This window comes from Suncus etruscus, chromosome 1 (assembly GCF_024139225.1).
Source record: "Suncus etruscus isolate mSunEtr1 chromosome 1, mSunEtr1.pri.cur, whole genome shotgun sequence".
NCBI lineage: Eukaryota > Metazoa > Chordata > Mammalia > Eulipotyphla > Soricidae > Suncus > Suncus etruscus.
The window spans coordinates 142527493-142548633 of NC_064848.1; the positions used below are offsets into that span (position 1 = coordinate 142527493).

Genomic DNA, 21141 nt, shown 5'->3' on the forward strand with positions numbered 1-21141 from the left:
TAGGGCTATTCCCACCACCAGTGTTAAACTCCCTCCATAGTTCCCAGAATGCATTCCGTACCTCCACCCTTAGCATTGGGTCTACCAGTGTAACAGGTCCATTTTGTGTTTCTTTTCTCTTTTTGGGAGGGGGCACACCCATTTGACGCTCAGGAGTTACTCCTGGCTTTGCGTCAGAAATTGCTCCTAGCTTGGGGATCATATTGATTGCTGGGGGATCGAACCACGGTCTGTCCTACGTCAGCCATGTGCAGGCAAATGCCCTTCTGCTGTGCCATTGCTCTGAATCCCCATTTTGTGTTTAGCTTTGGGTGTTTAGTCTGTGTTTAGTTTGGGTCTCTTGATTTTTTGTTGTTGACTTTGGCTTGGGTATTTAGATCTGGCTTTTTTTTTTTTTTAAACTCAATGCACCTGAGACCACTTGGCCCCTGGGGGGATTTACCATATTTTTAAGGAACTCGAATAGTTTGATAAATGAGTGATATTTAGTAACTGAGTTAGCATTCTAGTAGCACTCGGTGTTACTGATATGTCATTACTGTGTTATGACTGCATGGCTACATATTATGGGTTACTACAAACAGTCTTTTTTTTTTTTTTTTTTTTACAAAGCTAGGATATAAGATTCTATGTTCATTTCTTTAGTTTTTACTTATTTGCATAATCCCAGTCTACACAAACAATGATCTCAGAGTTGCCAACCCTTGAAAAACAGATTCTATTTCTGTGATAGATTTATCAAGTTGAGAACAATATTTGTTGATGGTCTCTTTATAACACCATAGGTCTTTTCGTGTGTAGTCACTGTAATCAATATCACAGGTTACTTAGGTTAGATGGTTTCTATCCTAATATTCTTTGTGTGGTGATGTTGTTTTTTTTGTAGTACAGCTATTTGTTATTCCTTTGCAGTTCCACCCAGATCCTGGCTTTATTTCAGCATTATTGTGTTCTAGCCTCAGAGTTAGAACAAGCAGTCAGAATGTCTCCCACCCAACCCCACAAATCTCTTTCTATGCCTAGTGTTATATTTTTTCCTGTGCAGTTACATCTCTGCAGTTAATCTCATTAGCCTTTTTTTTTTCCTTTCCAGTGTTTTTACACAAAGGAGTAGGTAGATATATGTCTTTTCATATACCTTTCACCAGGGAAGAGTTGACTACTTAAGCTACTTCCTTAGACTATGTTGCTTTACCTTATGATATATCCTGGAAATTTCTCATTTCTTAGAGATTTTTTGCCCCCCCCCCTTTTCTTTTTTGTTTGCATTTTGACAGTTGCATTACTGTGCTCCATTATGTTGATTTGATACATAGTTTAGCCACTTCCTCATGTATAGCAGTATACGGTTGTTTCAATATTTGGTTATTTGTGATAAATAATAGTGCAATGAATAATATTGTGCATATATGTTTTCAATTTTTTGATTTGCATCATTAGGGTAAATATCTAGAAGAGAGATCACTTAATTAAAGGGTAAACTCATATATTATTATTTAAAAAGTAGGTATTACTAAATTCTTCTGTAAGAGTTGTATCAGATTATATCAAAGTATGAAATGGCCTGCTATTGAATGTACTATGATTTATTATTTTCACTAGTTTGTTAGGCAAAGTGGTACCACGTTTTGTTAAATGGACATTTCTCTCTCTTTTTTATTTCTTTTTTCTTTTTTTGTTTTTGGGCCACACTCGGCAGCACTTGGGTTACTCCTGGCTATGTACTCAGAAGTCACTTCTGGCAGGCTCGGGGGGTGAGGGGGGAGGCATATGGAATGCCAGGGATTGAACCCCATGTTGGTATTGGGTTGGCTATGTGCAAGGCAAATGCCCTATTGCTGTGCTATCACTCTGGGCCCCCTCTATTTTTAAACATTTATTTTCTTTGTGTTAATTTTTACTTTGCTAGAAACTAGGGTCACAGCACTCAGTGATAGGCATTTTCCTTTTTATTACTTTATATGTAAGGTCTTTTTCAGTGTTGTTTAAAAAAATTTCTTTTTGAGCCTAGGAGATAATTTGAAGGGTTGGAGTTTGATGGCCCCGGGTTCAATTTCTAGCACCTTCCTTATCCTCGACACTACTGATCCATAGCACTTTATCTCTGTCCAGCACTTACCTGCCTTGCCTGCACAGACAGATGGGGTGTCATTTGGGGAGATCTCCTTAGATGACCCTTTTCCAATTTTCATGTTTGAAGTGAAAACACCCTCCATTTTATACAAATGATTTTTTTCATTCTTTTTTTTTGGGGGGGGCGTGGATATAGGTTTATTGAGAAGTAGAAGAGAAGAAATTTCCTTTCTAGGGAGAACTAAGTTTTATTTAAATATTTTTATTAGAATAATTCTAAATTTGAAGATGAAAAGGCCATTGTGTTTTCTTGGTTTGTTTTTCCTTAGTACTTTCTTGCATGGAATTCAGAAAGTGTTTCAGCGTTTTGGAACTTACTCAGCTTTTTTATGATTTAGTATTTGATCAGTTTTTGTGGCTTCCGTATGTATAGCTTGAAAAGAAGCTACATTCTTTATTATGAAGTATATAGTTTGATGCACATAAGATCTACCTTATTTAATTGTGCAAGTTTTTTATAGTCTTAAACACATACTAAGTTTTTTATTGTGACATTTCCCCTGTATTTTTGTATCACCTTTACATTTTTTTGTTTGTTTGTTTGTTTGTCTTTTGGGCTACATTAGATATTGCTTAGAGTTTACTCCTGGCTCTGTGCTCAGTGATCTATCCTGGTTGGCTCAGAGGATCATGTGATATTGGAAATTAAACCAGATCTGTTTCAGGCAAGGAAGGCCCCCTACCTGCTATACTGTCTGTCCCTTGCCTTTAAGTTGTTTGTTTTTCAAAAAAGTGGTACCTTTTTAGTAGGTGGAAGTGCTATAACTTCATTATAGATTTGTGGCATTTGTAATAAAACAAAAATGCTTTTCTGAGCAGGTGATAGCTTAAGTGATTGGAGTGCTTTGCTTGTTATGAGGCTTTGGTTTGATCCCTGGCAACACATGCATGCACTGTTAAGTAGAGACACCCCAACGTGAACTTGAAATAGTTTCAAGCATCACTGGATGTGGCTTTATCACCTCCGAGGTGCCCTTTTTGTAGCTCAGTTGAACATCACATGCACTCTGCCTGGGTGCCTCTTACTCAGTTCCATTTACTTTTCTCTCATCCTATCCTATCCACTAGACTTTTCTTTGCCAGGGCTCTTAGTTTATGAATAGTAAGTATATATGGTTTTAGAATGAACAAAATGGCCTTTGTTCATCAACTCATTTCATATTAGTTTTAGTTTCTTTAGTTTCTTGTGTTCTGCTAGCTTTGAGTTATTATTGAAAATCTTCTTTTAATTTATTATTTTTTGTTTTTGAGCCACAGCTTGTGGTGCTCAGGGCTGAATCTTCTCTGCACATGAGGGGGTTATCCCTGGAGGAGGTTGGGGGAACAATATGTATCATTGTATATCAAATCTGGATCTGGTATATGTAAAAAGTATCTTGCTGTACAATCACTCCAGCCCTTGTTTTATGTTTTTCTGATAATGTTTTTGTTTCTTTTTCATCCATTCTTTCATTTCCTCTACTTCCTTTTATTTCTTTCTACCACTTCCTTTATGTCTTTATTCACATTGTTTTTCTTCATGCCTTCTTTTGGTTTATTCACAGCTGGTCTTAGATTGAATCTGTCAGTTTAAGGTTTATTTTTAATACCTATCAATTGGATTTCTCAAGTCTTTCTGGGATGTTCTTTTTCCAGTGCCACCTGGGGGTTTTATCTGAGCAAATTTCATTCTGTTCAAGTTTTTTGGTTTTTCTTTCCCCTTAATACCTTTGTGAAGGTTCATTATTTTTCCCTGCTCACTTTTATGGGATTGGGTTCTTCCACAGAATTGTTAGCTCCTTGGCTCCCTCTTCTGTCAGCAGAGCTAAATCTCCCTACATTCTTGGATGTCTTTTTTGTTATGGTGGCGAGGAATGATTGTTCTTTAAACTTTGCTACTCTTCATGGATCCTGAACGTTCTTTCAGGCTTCTTTTTTCCTTCACTATTCAATAGCCAAGGGCACTTCTCTGTTCCTGTTCTGTCTTGTTTCTCTGCCAGAAGCTCTGGTGTCTCCAGCCTGGCTGCTTCAGATTGTGTCTGCTTTGAAATCTCTTCCCTCTAGTCCTTGCTCAGAGCAGTTTGCATAGTTTTTAGTGTTGGAAATTTAGGGAATTTGTTGTCTTTCTAGTGATTATTTTAGATCAGTCCTGAGCTCATTGCTGTCTCCTTTGTCTCGTCATCTTGCTTTCACCTGGTTCCCCTTGCGACCAAGCCTATGGCAAAGCAGGAGTATTGCTGTGTCGACAGTTGTTTTGAATTTGGGGCCGATTTCTATCCTCAAGTTTTCCTGAGGCATGATTTGTAATTCTCTTTGTATTTTCTTCCAAATCTGTATTCTTCTAATCTGATGATCTGGGAGCGGGTTCTCATCAGGTAGTAGAGATGTGCTCAGACCTCAGCTTGTCTGGACTGCTTTCTATAGTCACACTGCCTTTGTGAACAACTGGCCTTACCAAATCATGCATTAACTCAGGAAGTAGCCTCCTATGTGTTAGTGACTGTCTCACTATATAACTATATATATATATATATATATATATATATATATATATATAGCTATGTATAAATATAATACTATATATAAACCAAAACCAAATATATATAACTATAACTATAACTATAACTATAACTATATATATATATATATATAGTTTTGGTTTGCTTTTTGCTTTTGTGCCATATCCAGTGATGTTCAGGGCTTTGTACTCAGGAATTGCTCCTGATGGTACTTGTACCATATGGGATGCTGAGGATTGAGACAGTTAGTCACTGCTCTTCTTGGCCCTTCTTTTATCCTTGTTGCAGTTTTTATCACTTTGACCTTCCCAGGTACTCTTGCTCTGCATGAGGTCATGCTCTTTAGATGCTGTTCCAAGGGTAGCTGTTTCAGTTGAGAGTCATACTGCACTTGATTTTCAGCAGACTGCTTAACCCTTTCCCCAGCCAACAGGTCATCTCTCCCCCCTTATCCCCTATCATGCCAAGAAGCCATCATTTCCCCTGACCCACTTTTACTATGGCAGGACCATTGCCCTTCACACAAGGTGTGTGGGAATTCATCTACCCCCTGGATTGAAAAGCCCGTTGCAGATGCTATAAGAACTTCTAATTTCAGGTAAACGAGAGCACCAAGTACCAGTTGGCAACTGCTTTTGGCATCCGCCTTTCAGGTATAGGGTGTTATATTGGCTGTAGTTTTCTTTCAGATAATATAATCTGCACCTTGGGAGTGCTTCGTTAACATTTCTGAAGTACCGTTATCAGGGATCCTCACTCTAGGGGCAGTTAAAACATTTGAAAGACCCTAATCAAGATCCTATACCCCAGAGACTGCCAGTACCCCAGCTACTCCTTCTTCCATCTGTGCCAGTAGGCTCAGTAATTACAATAAAAGATGTTAGAAGTGATTTTTCATTGGAGAACTGTATTTAAGATAGGTAGATGACCAAGTTCTTCTACTGGGACTTGAGTTATGGTTAATAGCAGAGTGAGGTCTGGTGCCGAACAGCCTAACCTTGAGCTTGATTTCGTCTCTTATGTTGGCTCTCTTGGATGGAGGGCTGTTCTGTTTAAGGCTCTCTAACCTTCCATGGGCCAAATCCTCCTTTCCTTTGTGTCTCCACTCACACTTTATTGTTGGCATTTCTTTATTGCAGGTATTATTCTCGTTTGAGCCAGACTTTTTTTCTTCTTGAATTTCTTTATACACATACACACACACACACACACACACACACACACACACACACACACACAAACTATGTACATAGTTTTGATTTTATTTTTGCTTTTGTGCCATATCTGGTGATGTTCAGGGCTTTGTACTTAGGAATTGCTCCTAACGGTACTTGTACCACATGGGATGCTGAGGACTGAACCTGGGTTAGCCACTTGCAATGCAGGAACCCTACCCACTGTATTATTTATCCAGTTCCATATTTCTTAGTTTATATTTTACTCATACTTGTGTTTTGAGCAGATGGTAAATTTTAAGTCTGAATTTATAGCGCCAAATTGATTAGAAATATGATAATAATTTTTTGGGAGGGAGGGGGCCTATACCCTATGTTGTTTTAGGGGTCACTCCTGGTACTGCACTCAGGAATTCCTCCAGGAGGTGCTCAGGGTGCTGGAGATTGCTGGAGATGGATGCCAGAAATTAAACTCAGGTCTGACTTGTTGGAGGCCAGCACCCAACCCACTGTATTATCACTTCAGTCCCAAGTTTTGGTCATTTTTTGAGGATTTTATTTTTATGCTGAATTCAGGTATTTGGTTTTGTGGAGTACTGTTGTTAACTGCAGCATAAACTACGATTCTTAAATTGGAATGGTCTATCTCAGAAATTTACTCACTTTGGTTTCTGTGCAATTTAAGGAATGTCATCTATCAGAAAAAATTTTTTTCTTTGTTTTTGGGTCACATTTGGTGATGCTCAGGGCTTACTCATGGTTTTGTGGTCAGGAATCCTTGTGGTATGCAGGGGACTGTAAGGGTTACCATGTATTAAACCTGTGTTGGCTGTATTTAAGGCAAATGCTCTACCTGCTGTACTGTGCTTTCAGCCCCAGAAGTTTTTTTTTTAAATGTGAAACACTACCACTACTGTATAATAAACATTAATAAATAAGTGATGAATTAAATATCTTATTCTTTATTCATTAAAGGTTTATTTTGAGATTTCTGATTTTCTGCTGTTGAACAGTGAATGTATAGGTATGGCATATGGTATTGCTCTTTTCATAGCATAAATATTGAAAAAAGAAAGCAACACAGACTTTTTGGTTTTCTTTATATATTCACTGGAAGGTAAGATTATTAAAATGTAATTTTCTTGTATAGAATATTTTGCTGCATTGTGGATTTTTCACCTTATATATTTGTTAGCTTTTTAAATGGACTGTCTTATAGTTGTTCACCATTAGCTATATAATCCATGTAACTGGAGGTAGATAAATTTAATGGCTAATAGCATCACAAAATTGTCAAACTCGAAAGGACCTTAGATATCTAGGTAATCCTTTTATGAGTTCTAAGTATCTTAGTTTTAAAAAAAGGGTTTTTGTTAAATAGTTCTTTCATTCTTAGTCTTACCTAGACATTATTTATATTCACTCAGGCTTATATACATATACCTATAGGTCATTTTCTCTTATTTTTTGTAATATGATACTATATGGGCCAAAAGGCATTGGTAGAAATTATTCATCAGAGGATGTGAAAGCTTTAATACCTAGCTTTTAGTTGGCAGGGATCTTAAAAATCAAATTCAAGATATCCCCATTTAATAAGATCCTTAAAGTAAAAAATATAGAAGTTTAGAGATTTTGGACAGGAAGTAAAGGTTTTCTAATTTTTAAGTATTCTAAAATCTATGCACAATGTGTATATATAGTATAGCATAAAATAGTATAACACACAAAGAGATGATTTGGGAATTAGTAGTTTGGCATTTGGCACATTTTGTTGTAATTGTATTGTGAGACCTATTGAACTTCAGTTATTTTTTAATAGAAAGCTTTTCCTATGAAACACCAATAATTCTATTCGACCTCACAGGGTTATTGTGGTTATTAGACTAGACTTTATGTTTGATTATATTATCCTCCTAAATTGCCTTTCAGTTTTCAGCTGGTGTAAGTGAAATAGATAATATAAATTAATTAATATTGGATCTGTTCAGTGTTTATGCTCTAGGAGATTTTGGAAGACAAACAAAAAGATAAGGTTCCCCTAAAAATGTGCCATTGAAGGCCATGGCATTTTATTACTCATACTGTGCTTCCTTGTTATTTTTAATAGGCGATCCATCATATTAGTGTGTGCATAAGGAGCTTTATGCCACATAATCTAGGGGCCCATTGATTTAAACTTTACTGACCCCATCAATGATTATTCTTGTGGCAGCTGTGATGTTCAGCAGGCCCTTGTACATGTGAACACACTCTGGACCTGTGTGCTTTTAGGGAAGTTCCTTTTATCCCAGAAAAATTTCCATTACCTTTTTCTCTCCCTGCCTAAAGCTTTGCTTATAGTTTTGCTTCATTTTCCCTCTCTAACCTGCTGAATTAGATGGTTCCGCAGCAGCTTAAGTGCTTCTCTCTTTTGACTGTTGGGTTGATTTTTCTGGATGGAGTAATTCTGTGGCTTGAGGACTCTTGTTTCTTTTCTTGGATAAAACCTGTAACTGGAATGTTGGTTCTTGAATTTGTCACATTTGGAAATGTATCTTTTTTTTTTTTCCTTCAGAATAAGCTCTCTAGAGGCTAAAGATTCTTGGTTCTACTCTAAGTTTACCTTAAAATTCCAGATGACAATTCATATTATGTAAACTCCCTGTACATCGCAAAGAAAGGTGTAATAACATGACCATTGTTGTATTTCTCTTTCCTTTTGGGTTTTGGGGTCTGGACGGTCCGAGTCAAAAAACCAAAAATGTGGAAGTAATTGTATCATGATGTCATTATACACACTTGGTTTGTGGTTCAGAGTGTTTTATGAATTGGGAGCCAACACCAAAGGGAATTGAAAATTGCCTACCTGACATTTTAAGAAGTGACTTAAGGGGCTTGACTGTAATGGTTATATGACCTTAGATTCTGTACCCGGAAACTTTAATTTTTCTCGATATAAACAGATTTCAATACCTCCTATCGGTACTAGACAACTGCTATACTTAAGCTTGGATGTACTTGGAAGGATGTCCTTATTCTTTCAGACCATCTAATTAATAAAACATTCTCACTGCTTTGAGGATCAGCCAAAAGGAGATGATGGGGGAAATTTTAATTGTTATGATGCTTCTTTAGTCTAATATTCTCTTTAACTTTTTTGTTCACCCACTCTTTTGTAAATGACAGTTATTTTTAGGCCAGAAGTCTTTTTTTTTTTTTTTTTCGGGCCACACTCGTTTTATGCTCAGGCGTTAATCCTGGCTAAGCGCTCAGAAATTGCCCCTGGCTTGGGGGAACCATATAGGACGCCAGGGGGATCGAACCACGGTCCTTCCTTGGCTAGGCTTCAAGACAGACACCTTACCTCTAGTGCCACCTCGCCGGCCCCAAGGCCAGAAGTCTTAATCTTTGGATCTTTAAAAAAAATTTTTTGGACTATCTTCCACCATCATCTGGGGTTATTTCCAATTCTGTATTCTGGGATTGCTCCCAGTGGTGTTGACCAAGGGACACATGGTCTTGGAGATCGAGCCCATGCATTCTGCATATAGAGTACACATTCAGCCCTTTGAAAAGTTTGACTAGTCCCCTAATCTGTAGTTCTGATGAATCCTCCAAAGTCTCAATGGTACTTTTGCACATATAATAAGAAGTACATAATTTTGAGTGAAAAGACATTTGTAGACAAAGACAGTTTTAGCTACTCTCACTTCTCAGCTCTCTACAGGTGTAAACTATAACTGAGGGCTAGAGTGAGAGTACAGCAACTAAGGTGGTTATGCCTTGCACCTGATGGACTTGGGTTCAATCCCTGGCATACCCCAAGTTCTGCCAGAAATGATCCTTGAATACACATCTAACAGTATGCCTGAACACCACTGGGTTGGGCCCTAAAACAGCAACAGAAATAAAGAACATCTTTATTATTTTGTTATTTGCATATAGAAATGCTCTGCTGGGCATGCTCCCCCCAAAAAAAATTTATTTTATTTAGACATATTTACTATAAAACAGATCTACTGAAGAGAGGTCTTGCTAAAACTGTTGAGTAATTTTTCTGTTAAGTTAAAAGTGCAGATAATCATATTGAAACTTCCATCTAAAGTATATGCTGGTCTGGGGCACCAGAGCACCTACCAGTACAGTGGGTAGGATGCTTGTCTTGCATGTAGCCAACCCAGGTTTGATTCTCAGAATCCCAAATAGTTCCTCGAGTACCATCAGGAGTAATTCCTGATTGCAGAGCTATGAGTAATCACTGACCATTGCAGGGTGTCTTCCCCCAAACCAAAACAAACCTAGCTACATGGTCTGAGATTCTTGGAGCACCAGAGTTAGAACTTTGGCATTCTACATACAAAGAATATGCTTCAGCTCTTTAAGCCATTTCCTTGGGTCTAGATACAGTGGTCCTCAAACTATGGCCCGCGGTCCACATATTGTATTTGTATCTGTTTCTTCATTGCAAAATTAGATATATGCAGTGTGCATAAGAATTCGTTCATAAGTTTTGTTTTTACTCTAGTCAGACCCTCCAATGGTCTGAGGGACAGTGAACTGGCCCCCTGTTTAAAAACTTTGAGGATCCCTAGAAGGTCATTTTACTGGGTTTACAAAATGTATTGTTATTTCCTTAAAGTGTTATCACTTGTACATAATTGTTTTTTTTTTTAATTTTTATTTATCTTTTTCATTTTTTAAAGAGCTTTAACTTACTTGTTTTTACTACAATTTTAAAAAAGAAATCCAGCTACTTACCTCTTCTAACATGCATCAGAACTTGGAGCTAGGGTCTAGCTCTTTAGAATTTTCCTAAAGCACTAAGAATGACATTATTATAAACAGTGAATCCTTAATTCACAAACCGACTTGATCATTGTAGAAGTGGTAGATGATGAAAAACATCTGGTAAAGTTTGCTGACTTGGATTTCATTATTATTTTTTTTTTTTTACTAGTAGATGGACCTGATTGGTGGAATATATGGTGGTTGTGTATGGTTCTCAGGTAGTTACCCTATAAGTGCTGTGTAACCACAAATTTACTTGACAGGCATTCTCTGGTTCCTTTCAGGGAATGGTCCAAGCAGTTACCCCACTTACTGGACCCATTCTACTTGGGAATATTGTAACGAATTCTGTCTTTTTTTATTTAATAGTGAAGGAGATAAACCTGCAGGACATCAAAGAGGATTCAGAACTGGATCCTGAGGATAATAGCACCCTTTTTATGGGCATCCTCATCAAGGGGCTGGCCAAACTGAAGAAGATTCCAGAGACTGTGAAGGCCATCAAAGAACGCCTGGAGCAGGAGCTGCAGCAGATTGTGAAGAGGTCAACTACACAGGTGGCAGACAGTGGCTACCAGAGGGGAGAGAATCTCACAGCAGAGAATCAGCCACGGTAGGTGGGTGGGACCTTTTCTGGGTGAAGGGTGGATGGTAAGTACATGTCATCTTCTATTGAAGATGGTGCTCAGGGGTTACTCCTGGCTCTTTACTGGTAGCTTCAGGGGACCATATGGGATGTTAGGGATTGACCTGAGTCTGCCACATTCAAGGCATATGCCTTACCCACTGTACTATTGCTTCAGCCCCTGATGATACTTCTTTATCTTAGGATACTATATCCCATACAAATTTGAATTAGTGGAAACAGTAGAAATAGGCATGATTCAGCTGTCTGGTTTTTGATATAATTAGAAAGAGGTTATAAACCAACTGTCATTTTTTAAATGAAAAGCACAGAGCAATGGTTGAATCATTACTGAGTATTAAGTACTCCAAGCCATTTATTCCTGTTTGTTTGTTTATTTATTTATTTATTTATTTTTGGGCCATACCTGGTGACACTTAGGGGTTACTCCTCAGAAATCACTCCTGGCTTGTGGGACCATATGGGATGCCAGAGGATTGAACTGTGGTCCTTCCTAGGTCAGCCATGTGCAAAACAAACACCCTATCACTGGGACATTGCTCCGGCCCCTATTCCCGTTTTTTCATTTAATTCTTACTATTAATCAATGACCTACTTTTTAGCATCCATATTTTTTTTTTAGTCATCAAATTATTTTATTGAAGTCATGATATCATAGTTGAAATAGTGCCAACATTTGGCATCCACTTTTTATTTTAATGACTTTTTACAGAGCTTCTTTAGCAGTTCTCAGGAGGCCCCAGAGCCCCCCTTCTGGTTCTTCTCAGTCAATTGGAGCACATAGTTTTCAGTGCAATGACCTGAGGATGTGGTGCTGCTCAGTTACCTCCCAGGCTGGGGATTACCCAGGCTACTTAGGTGGTACTCAAGGACCTTAAGGGCTGTTTCCAGAGATGCTCTGGGAACCATGTAATTCTGGGAACCATGTAATTCTGGGAACCATATAGTGCCAGGGGCCAAACAAACATTGGCTGCATGCAAAGCATGAACATGAACCTCTGCATTATTTATTATTTTGTTGCCTAAAACCCACATTTTAAAGTTAGGCCAACTGGGTACAAGAGAATAATTTTATCAGGATCATATAAGGAGTGCTGCTCTTGAGGCTGGTGGAACTCCAAGATTCCTCTGTCTACTGTTTTCTTTTTTAAATCAATTCTGGTATCTACCAGCAGGCAAATTAGTCAACTGGAATTCTTATAGCATTTGAAATGCCTAATTTCCAATTTTAGTATCCAAAGGCTTCTTTTCCTAAGAGAGAAGCTGAATTCGTCCCTCATAATTCTGTTATAATCATATACTGGGAGAGCATATATGCTAAACTGGATTTTAGGCCATAAAATACTTGTTTTATGTATCAAGATAGTGTTGATTAAAATTATGCCTTAATGCTCTTCAAGTATTAATTCTCTAATAAACTTTATTCAGAAAGACTGATAGATGCTCCACTCCTGTCTTTGCACTGCATACTGTAGAGTTTATGTTTTGATGATCATGGCGTTGATCATTTCATTTACTTATTATCAAACCCTGAAATGCACTCTACTACTGAGTCACCACCTCAGCTAAAGCATGGTTTTAGGGTCAAGTGGACTTTTCTCTAACGGTCAGTTCTATAATTGGATGGCAGTGATATATGCCTTACTGGGGTGCTTGCTTGGGAAGAGGGGTTCTACAGTCAGTGCTCAGTAGATTAAAGTGAATACTGTTTGTGTGTATGTGTGTGTGTGTGTGAATAGACACTTGTTTCTTCTGCTTCCTTCCTCAGCTTCATGTTCTTTGATTCCCAGCCTTGTGATTGGAGAAGCTGTGTATGTATGTGGTGTGTGTGTGTGTGTGTGTGTGTGTGTGTGTGTGTGTGTGAGAGAGAGAGAGAGAGAGAGAGAGAGAGAGAGAGAGAGAGAGAGAGAGAGAGAGACTGAGAGAGAGACTGAGAGAGAGACTGAGAGAGAGACTGAGAGAAACTAGATACTTGTTTCTGCTTCTTCCTTCCTCAGCTTCATGTTCTTTGATCCCCAGCCTGGTGATTGGAGAAGGCTGACGGATGGTTTGAGATAGAACTTTTCTTTTCTCCTTTCTTTGGTGATGCTGGGATTTCCTCAAGACCTTTTGACTCCTCACTAATGAATTTTGGTTTGCTGTTTGTACTGTTGAGGCAGGTCTCTAGATGAATCCACTGAATTTTCCTAGGGAAATCACTTGTCTATGATACATTTTGGAAATAGAACGAAAAGGCACTCCTGGATCAATAACTTGCTGCAGTTCTCTTATATGGTCCCCTTAAAAGCAATGTGTCTCTCAAAGGATGTGGACCTCTTCCTCTGACATTCTTGAAGTCCCTTCCAGAATTGATGTATGGAAACCGTATCACCCAGAGTAGAACTGCAGCATGTGTTCTGCCCAGAGGGCAAATACTATTTTTCTTGGAGGAATAAGCTTGCCTCATGGATTCTGTTTCATATTTAAGACTCATCTTTTGCCTGTATTTATGTTGGGGATGCGGAAGGGAAGGGCACAAGCTGCTGTGGATTCCATTTTATAAACTGTACAAGTCTGAACATTTGGGCCAAAACTTGTTACTATTATGAGACAAAATAGTACAGAACAAAAAAAAGGGGGGGAGCTGGAGAGATAGCAGGGACGTAAGGTGTTTGCCTTTCATGCAGAAGGTCATCGGTTCGAATCCCAGCGTCCCATATGGTCCCCCGTGCCTGCCAGGAGCAATTTCTGAGCACGGAGCCAGGAATAACCCCTGAGCACTGCCAGTGTGACCCCACCAAAAAAAAAACAAACACAAAAAAAAATAGTACAGAGAAAGCTTGGGGATGAACCACTATTTTTGAAGATCAAAGATTTATTTATTGGCTAGGGCTTTCCAAAGACATCTAATTTTCAGTTCACTTCTTAGGGGCTTTGTGTTGTCATAAAATGTTTTAAAAACTCAAGTCTTCCTTCTCTTGGAGTTTCATTGAATGTGATTTTTACTTCAGGGAGCTCAGAATTTTATGAAAAGTTTTTGCTTGTTTGTCTTTTTGGGCATACTCGGTGATGCTTAGGGATTACTCATAGCTTTGCACTCAGGAATCACTCCTGGCGGGCTCAAGGAACCATATGGGATGCCTGGATCAAGTCTGTGTGAGCTGTGTGCAAGGAAAACACCTTATCTGCTATACTCTTTCTCTGGCCTCAGGTTCAGATTTTTGGAAAGGAGATTTATTGTTCTTTAAAGTTTGCTTGCTGCTCTTTTTATATATTGAACTTTATTGGTGTATGGGAAGGTTTAGTGGCATCAACCTCAGAGAGAAGTAAAATCACAATACCATTATTATTGCGTCATTATCACCTGCTTCATTGTGGTCATTTTAGGAATTCATGGTGAAGTTGAAACATAGGCTGAGAACGATAAACACCCTCTGTCTCCATACACAGTCTTTCCATAACTCCCTATGAAAAGACTTAGACTACATCAGTTGTATATACAAATGGGAAATTGTTACTGCAGCCTTGCTTAAAAGTGTCATTGCTCAGCATTCTCTTATTAAATATATTCTGGTCGTGATGCATTGCAGGCCAGCTTTCATTTGTCCTTGTGCAAGTAGAATTAATGTTGTGTGCTATTCTGCTCGAAAAGTAGATGGAACAAGTGTAGTGTATTCTTGTCACTTGCTACAAAGCCAGGTGTTTTCACAGACAGTTTTAAAAAATCACTTTGGGTGACCCACTTGCTACTTTATTTTTGACCCCAAGTTATCTGTTGTCTATTTATAGGCTAAATATTTTTCTTCTGTTCATTCAAAATCCAGTGGCTCTAAGCTCCTGCTTCCTATTAAGGAAAATGTCCAGCTACAGTTGCTGCCAACTTGATAACCATTAGGGGAAGATGTTCTTTGCTAATCTCCCAGAACCACCTGCTCCCTCAAAAGACAGCCAGTGTTTTTCTGTTTCAGATGGCTAGTGTGGTCTGTATTTTATGTGACTAAGAGCCAGTTTTTTCCACTCATTGTCCAATTATTCTTTCCTATGGCTTAAACTCATGAATGTTTTCATAGTACCTTAGTTTCATAGGAGATAGAAGTTTTCTAATATTATAGGAAAGCATGAGGACTGAGTCTTGTCCAAGATGATGCATTCAGAAAAGACTGATGGCATGCGAGAGACAGCTGCTACATCTGTTGGAAAACAGTCTTATTGAATCATGAGGTGGCAAGTTTGGTTCTGAGAATATTTGTTAACTCCTGTTCCTCTTCAGTGACCTTGACCTTGGAAAGGTGACTAAAGATTGAATGAGCTGAAGCGATGGCTGCTAGCGAGACCTTGTCCTCTTTGGAGTGGAACCATCTTTGGGTATTAGACTTGCTTGTGAACAAAGCAAGAGGGAAGATGACATGCCTGACCACCAAAGCAGGGCACATAACTCTACCTCTGATTATGAGATTGAAGAGATATCTCTGGGAAGTACTGGAAAGAAATATACTTTAGTGCTGTATTTGAGCTTAAGATAGGATTTACTAGAAAAATTAAATTCAGGGGCCAGAGCGATAGCGCAGCATTAAGGCATTTGCCTGGCATGCGGCTGACCCAGGACGGACCTGGGTTCTATCCCTGATGTTCCATATGATCCCCCAAGCTGGGAGCAATTTCTGAGCGCATGTCCAGGAGTAACCCCTAAGCATCACTGGATGTGGCCCAAAACAGAAAAAAAAATTCATTATGGCTAAATAATTTAATATAAAAAAGTACTTCAGGGAAAATATTTACTGGGAGGTGTCAAGTACAGAAAAGTTAATGCCTTTGTATAGACCACCGGGTTCATGTCTGTTAAATTTCTCTTTATGAAGTGTGAGTACTATGTAATGGCTGAGTGTGTTTGCATACAGTTGAGTATGATGTAAGTATGTCAGTGTATGCATGTGCATGCACATGGTCATTTTTTTTGGATTATCTTGGAATAGAAGCTTTAAGAGAGGAGAGCACCTCTTTGCCCTCTTTGCATTGCTTAGAGCCATATCTCCAAGTAGAGCACATTACCCACCTGGCCCATGATAAGTATTTGTTGAATGAATTGAATTATTTCTGCATTGAGTTCTTAATCCAAATTTAATATATGCCATGGAACCAATTTAGACTAAAATGCCAAACACATCCAGTGTGGCCCTCGGCCTAATTGACTTTATGATGTTGAGAGGGAGAAAGGCATCAAACAATGAACCTTCGCCAGTTTATTTTTATGAACTATAGCCAGTGCTATGGAGGAAAAGGTATGTAGACTGTGAGAACATGGAGTTGTGGGCACCTCGTTTGGTGTGGATATGTGGGAGTCAAGAGGTACTTTTGCGTGTTCTCTCTGTCTCTCTGTCTCTCTCTGTCCCTCTCTGTCTCTGTCTCTCTGTCTCTCTGTCTCTCTCTGTCTCTCTGTCTCTGTCTCTCTGTCTCTGTCTCTCTCTCTCTCTCTCTCTCTCTCTCTCTCTCTCTCTCTCGTGAGTGTTGGGTCTCCAGGGCTTCATCCAGTGATGGTTGGGAAGCCATATGTTGTGGGGGGCTCAAAACAGAGCCCCTGAGTGTTTTAGCATGTACTCCAGCCTTTGAACTTTTTCCTTGTGGCCTATTTTATTCTTGTAAAGTAAGGTAGATTTTCTTATTCTATACTAGTTCTAGGTAGGAAGCACATAGCATGTGGCAGTTGTTAGTCTAGCTGTGCAGTTAGCTTCACCTCAACACTAGAGATGGGAGATGGAAAGCTGCCAGCCTCTTGCTAGGCCATTTTTATAGTGTTTGCTGGCCCTGTGGTTGATTTGAGTTGGATGATTATTGCCAAATGTGCGTTTCTTAGAGATAATAGCAAATTTTTTTATGTCATCATTAATGTTTGAGAGTTTCTATAATTCCTTGCCAGCTGATTATATTATCAGGTGTTTTTATCTTTGCCATTCCAAAAGGTGAAAAATGATATTGGGGAGCAGGGTTTAATTTGCATTTTTCTAATTCTGATCACAGTTAAGCATCTTTTTATGTCTGTAAAGAGAGTTTATTTTCATGATATCAGTTATATCTGGATGCATTACTTCAAAGTAATCGGAGCTGAGAGTGGTTAACCATACAGATAAAATGAAATTAGCTGTAAAATGACCCCTAAGCTGGGCGATATGTATAGGATGATTAAGAATCCTGGGATCATTTCTTTTAAGTGTTTTAAAATTTTAGCAATATAATGTTCACATGGTTCTTTGAAAAAATTTCCTTTGAGGGGGCTCTATTTTCTAGAATGTTTCATCTTTTGTGTTGGTTTGCAGAAACCCTTTTTTAAAGATGACCAGTTGTTTGGGTTGATTTTGAGTTTCCCCCCAGTCTCTTTGTCTTTTGATATAATGATGTCTGACCCTGTATTTGTTTTTGTTTCTGTGAGTCTGTATTGATACTTGCTTTTATAGATTCTTGGTTTTGTGCAAAATTCAGGCTAAAATGATCAACTAAAAGCCCTTAACTATCTTCTAATATGTCTAGTTCATTAATGTCATTGTGAACATTATGTCTAATCATAATATAATAAATGTAACAATTTATATCATTATAAACACCTCTGTCTGAAGGAATAGCCTTACTACTTTTGAGAAGATGTGACAGTTATTAATATATTTCTTTCTGTTATATAACCTATGGCTCTTTCATTTAATATTCTTTATATCTTTTATGGAACTGATTGCTCACGTTAGCTGAGTGCCTGCTGATTTTTTTTTCAATTGCTGAATGGCATATTTTATAGTAAATTATTTGAAAGTTGATTATTTGCCCAGAGTTTTTTTTTTTTTTTTTTTTTTTGGAGGGGGATACACCCAGTGGCGCTCAGGAGTTTCTCCTGGATCTGTGCTCAGAAATCGTTCCTGGCTTGGGGACCATATGGAATGCCGGAATTCGAACAACCGCCAGTCCTGTATCTTCTGTGTGCAAGGCAAACGCCTTACTACTGTGCTATCTCTTTGGCCCTATTTATCCTGTTTTTAAAAAATATTTCCTTTCTTATACCTCAGTCTTTGAAGACTGGAGGTTTGTACAAATGCATTTTAAAATATTGCTGTAAGAATTAAGTTAAAAATAAAAACAACTTGGAGACTTACTGAGGTAGTAGGCACTCAGACCAAGAGGGTTTCTTTAAGAAAGGTAGGTCCTGCAGGTTTTTAGAAGTTTAAGTCCTGCATTTCTGAAATGGGAACTAAAAGAAATTTTTTTCCCCATAATTTCACTAGTACTATGACGAGTGCCAAGCTTTTGCCTTTGCTTTCATCTCTTTTCATGGAGAGTTGCTTTGCTCCTCTATTTCAGAAATGTAGGACTTTGTGGAATTGGTCTTTTTTTTGGGAGGGGGGAAAGGGCAGAAGAGTCATTGAATAGCAGCTTTGAAGCAAGGTTATTCAGTTGTCCTTGTAGCTTCTTCTAGCCATTGCCAGCCTCTGCATGTAGCGCCTGGACATGCTTGGAATTGGGGAAGACCTCCATGCAATTTAGATGAGTTGTTAATTCAAATCAAAGCAAACGGGAAGCAAGTAAATTTAACTTCAGTGATTATGATTCCATTTGATTAAATCTCTACTTTTGATTACACGTATCAGTGAGAACATGCTTTAAATACACCCAACTATTAAATACTGAAGGGTATGAGCAGGATGAACAGGGACTTACAGAAGGAATTCTCCTGTTCTTCAACTTGAAAATATATACCCTGCAGCTTTACTGGAATATTTTTAGAACAAATGAGAGGAGTTAATTCTTTACATGTGGGACTTATTACACCAATTGTTAACTAAAATATACAATTCATTACCATGGAAGGCAGTGCTAGTCCCAAATCTCTGTACTTCCTGGTAGAAATAAATTAACTGATAACTGTTTCATCACATGATGTGGGTTAGTAATGCTTGTAATGTTCACAACTCCTTCATAAACTTGAAGAACTGTCTTTTTCGCTGTACTTTGGGTTGTAATCTCAGAAGAAAGAGTACTTGATGGGATGGGCCTTAGCTCTTAATCAGTATTGTTTGTGTCTTAAATCTTTGTTTATATTATTCAGAATGGAAAACAGCTGCTTTTGGTTTCTCTAGTTTTGCATAGTTTAGCAGGCTCAAGTCATAGATCAAAGCAGTTAAGGGGCTAATGGAAAAAATGGGCGTCACAGGTTATTGATATCATTATTGACGTGTCAACCTTCATGCCGCATTAAGGCCACATCTCGATTTGGCAAAGGGTAGGGGCTGTCTTAGGTCTTTCCATTTTTCAGTAACTTGGTTGGTATGAGTCTAAAAAGCCCTTTGTGTTCAAATTGACACTTGGTCTTTTTTGTTGTTAAAAAAAATAAAAAAAAAAGTGTTGGACACCAAAAGTGTTGAATGCTATTGTTTTCCTTGGTGATGCTTAGAAGTGGTGTCATATATAATTAAGAGATATGTAATTAAATGGTGAGTAATAATTACCATTTTATTTGTATCTGAGGCTGTTTGTCCTATTTTCTGGGACTCTTGACATTTTTTTTTTTGACTACCCCCAGTAGTCCTCAGGAGTTCCTCCTGATTCTTAAGTCCAGGGATCATTCCTGAGAGGAGACGTTGGGGATTCAACCTCTGTCAGCTACATGCAAGGCAAAAGTTCTACCTACTGTACCATTGTTCTTGCCTGCACCTTTCCCTATTGACCTTTGATATGGTCTTTAATTGAGATTGAACCAGATTATAGGATTATGAGGTTGTCGCCATATTTAGAAGTGGGCCCATATTAAATAGTCAAGAAAATTTGATGAGCGAATACGTAAAATAATGCAAATTCTAATATGTGAGATATTTTTGTAACATTGACCAGTTTATAATGGGATTATCATTACAAATGCCATTTGAGTATTAGAAATATCTATTTTCCCTGTAGTGAAGGGATAATGACCTTTGGTAGGGTCATTATTCTTCATCTAGGATTTACCCAGGGAAATGTGAAAGCCCAGATAATCTGGCATTTTACAAAATTTGGTGGTGGTGGAATTAGGTTTAGAAATATGCAATATCCTTCAGTCCTATGTTTTCTCATTGGCATTCCAAATATAAACATGGCATTCAAAACATGTTTTCTGCACTTTATTTTGCTTTTTCTTAGGAGAAAAGCATAAAGTTACTGACTCACTAGTTTCCCACTATAACCGTTATAATCCTTTTATGATCAATGGCAGGCCTCCCAGAGATGTGGGCAGGTTAAGAAAAGTGATTAGGAAGAAGAAATGAACAGATACTTTCTTAAAGAAGAAATACAAATGGCCAAAAGGCACATGAAAAAATGCTCCACATTACTAACTGTCAGGGAGATGCAAATCAAAACAATAATGAGGTACCATCTCATGCTATAGAGACTGGCACAGATCACAAAATATGGCACATCACAAATAAGAGCAATAAGTGCTGGCGGGGATGTGAAGAGAAAGGAACTCTCATTCACTGTTGGTAGGAATGCTGTCTAGTTCAGTCTTTATAGAAAACAATATGGAGAGTCCTCAAAAAACTGGAAATTGAGCTCCTGTATGACCCAGCTATACCACTCGTAGGGATATACCCTAGGAACACAAAAAAATAATATTAAAATGCCTTCTGCACACCTATATTCATTGCAGCACTATTTATCATATCCAGAATCTGGAAACAACCAAGATGCCCTTCAACAGATGAATAGCTAAAGAAATGGTGGTACATATACACAATGGAATATTATGCAGCCATTAAGAGATGAAGTCATGAAATATTCCTATACATAATAGATACAGAAACTTTTATCCTGATTGAAATAGTCATAGGGAGAGAGAGAGATAGACACAGAATAGTCTCACTGATCTATGGGTTATAGGAAAAATAAGAGGCATTATTGTTATAATGCCCAGAGGCAATAGAGATGAGAG

The 21141-nt window shown here is 38.2% G+C and overlaps 1 protein-coding gene across 1 annotated transcript in view; it reads left to right on the forward strand.

The window, feature by feature from the left end:
* EXOC4 (exocyst complex component 4) overlaps positions 1-21141 on the forward strand; it is an 871527-nt gene that overhangs the window by 96929 nt on the left and 753457 nt on the right. The window contains exon 6 of the mRNA XM_049774305.1: positions 10946-11189. Within this exon, the coding sequence (XP_049630262.1) occupies positions 10946-11189 (244 nt within the window). The remainder of the gene's footprint in view (positions 1-10945; positions 11190-21141) is intronic.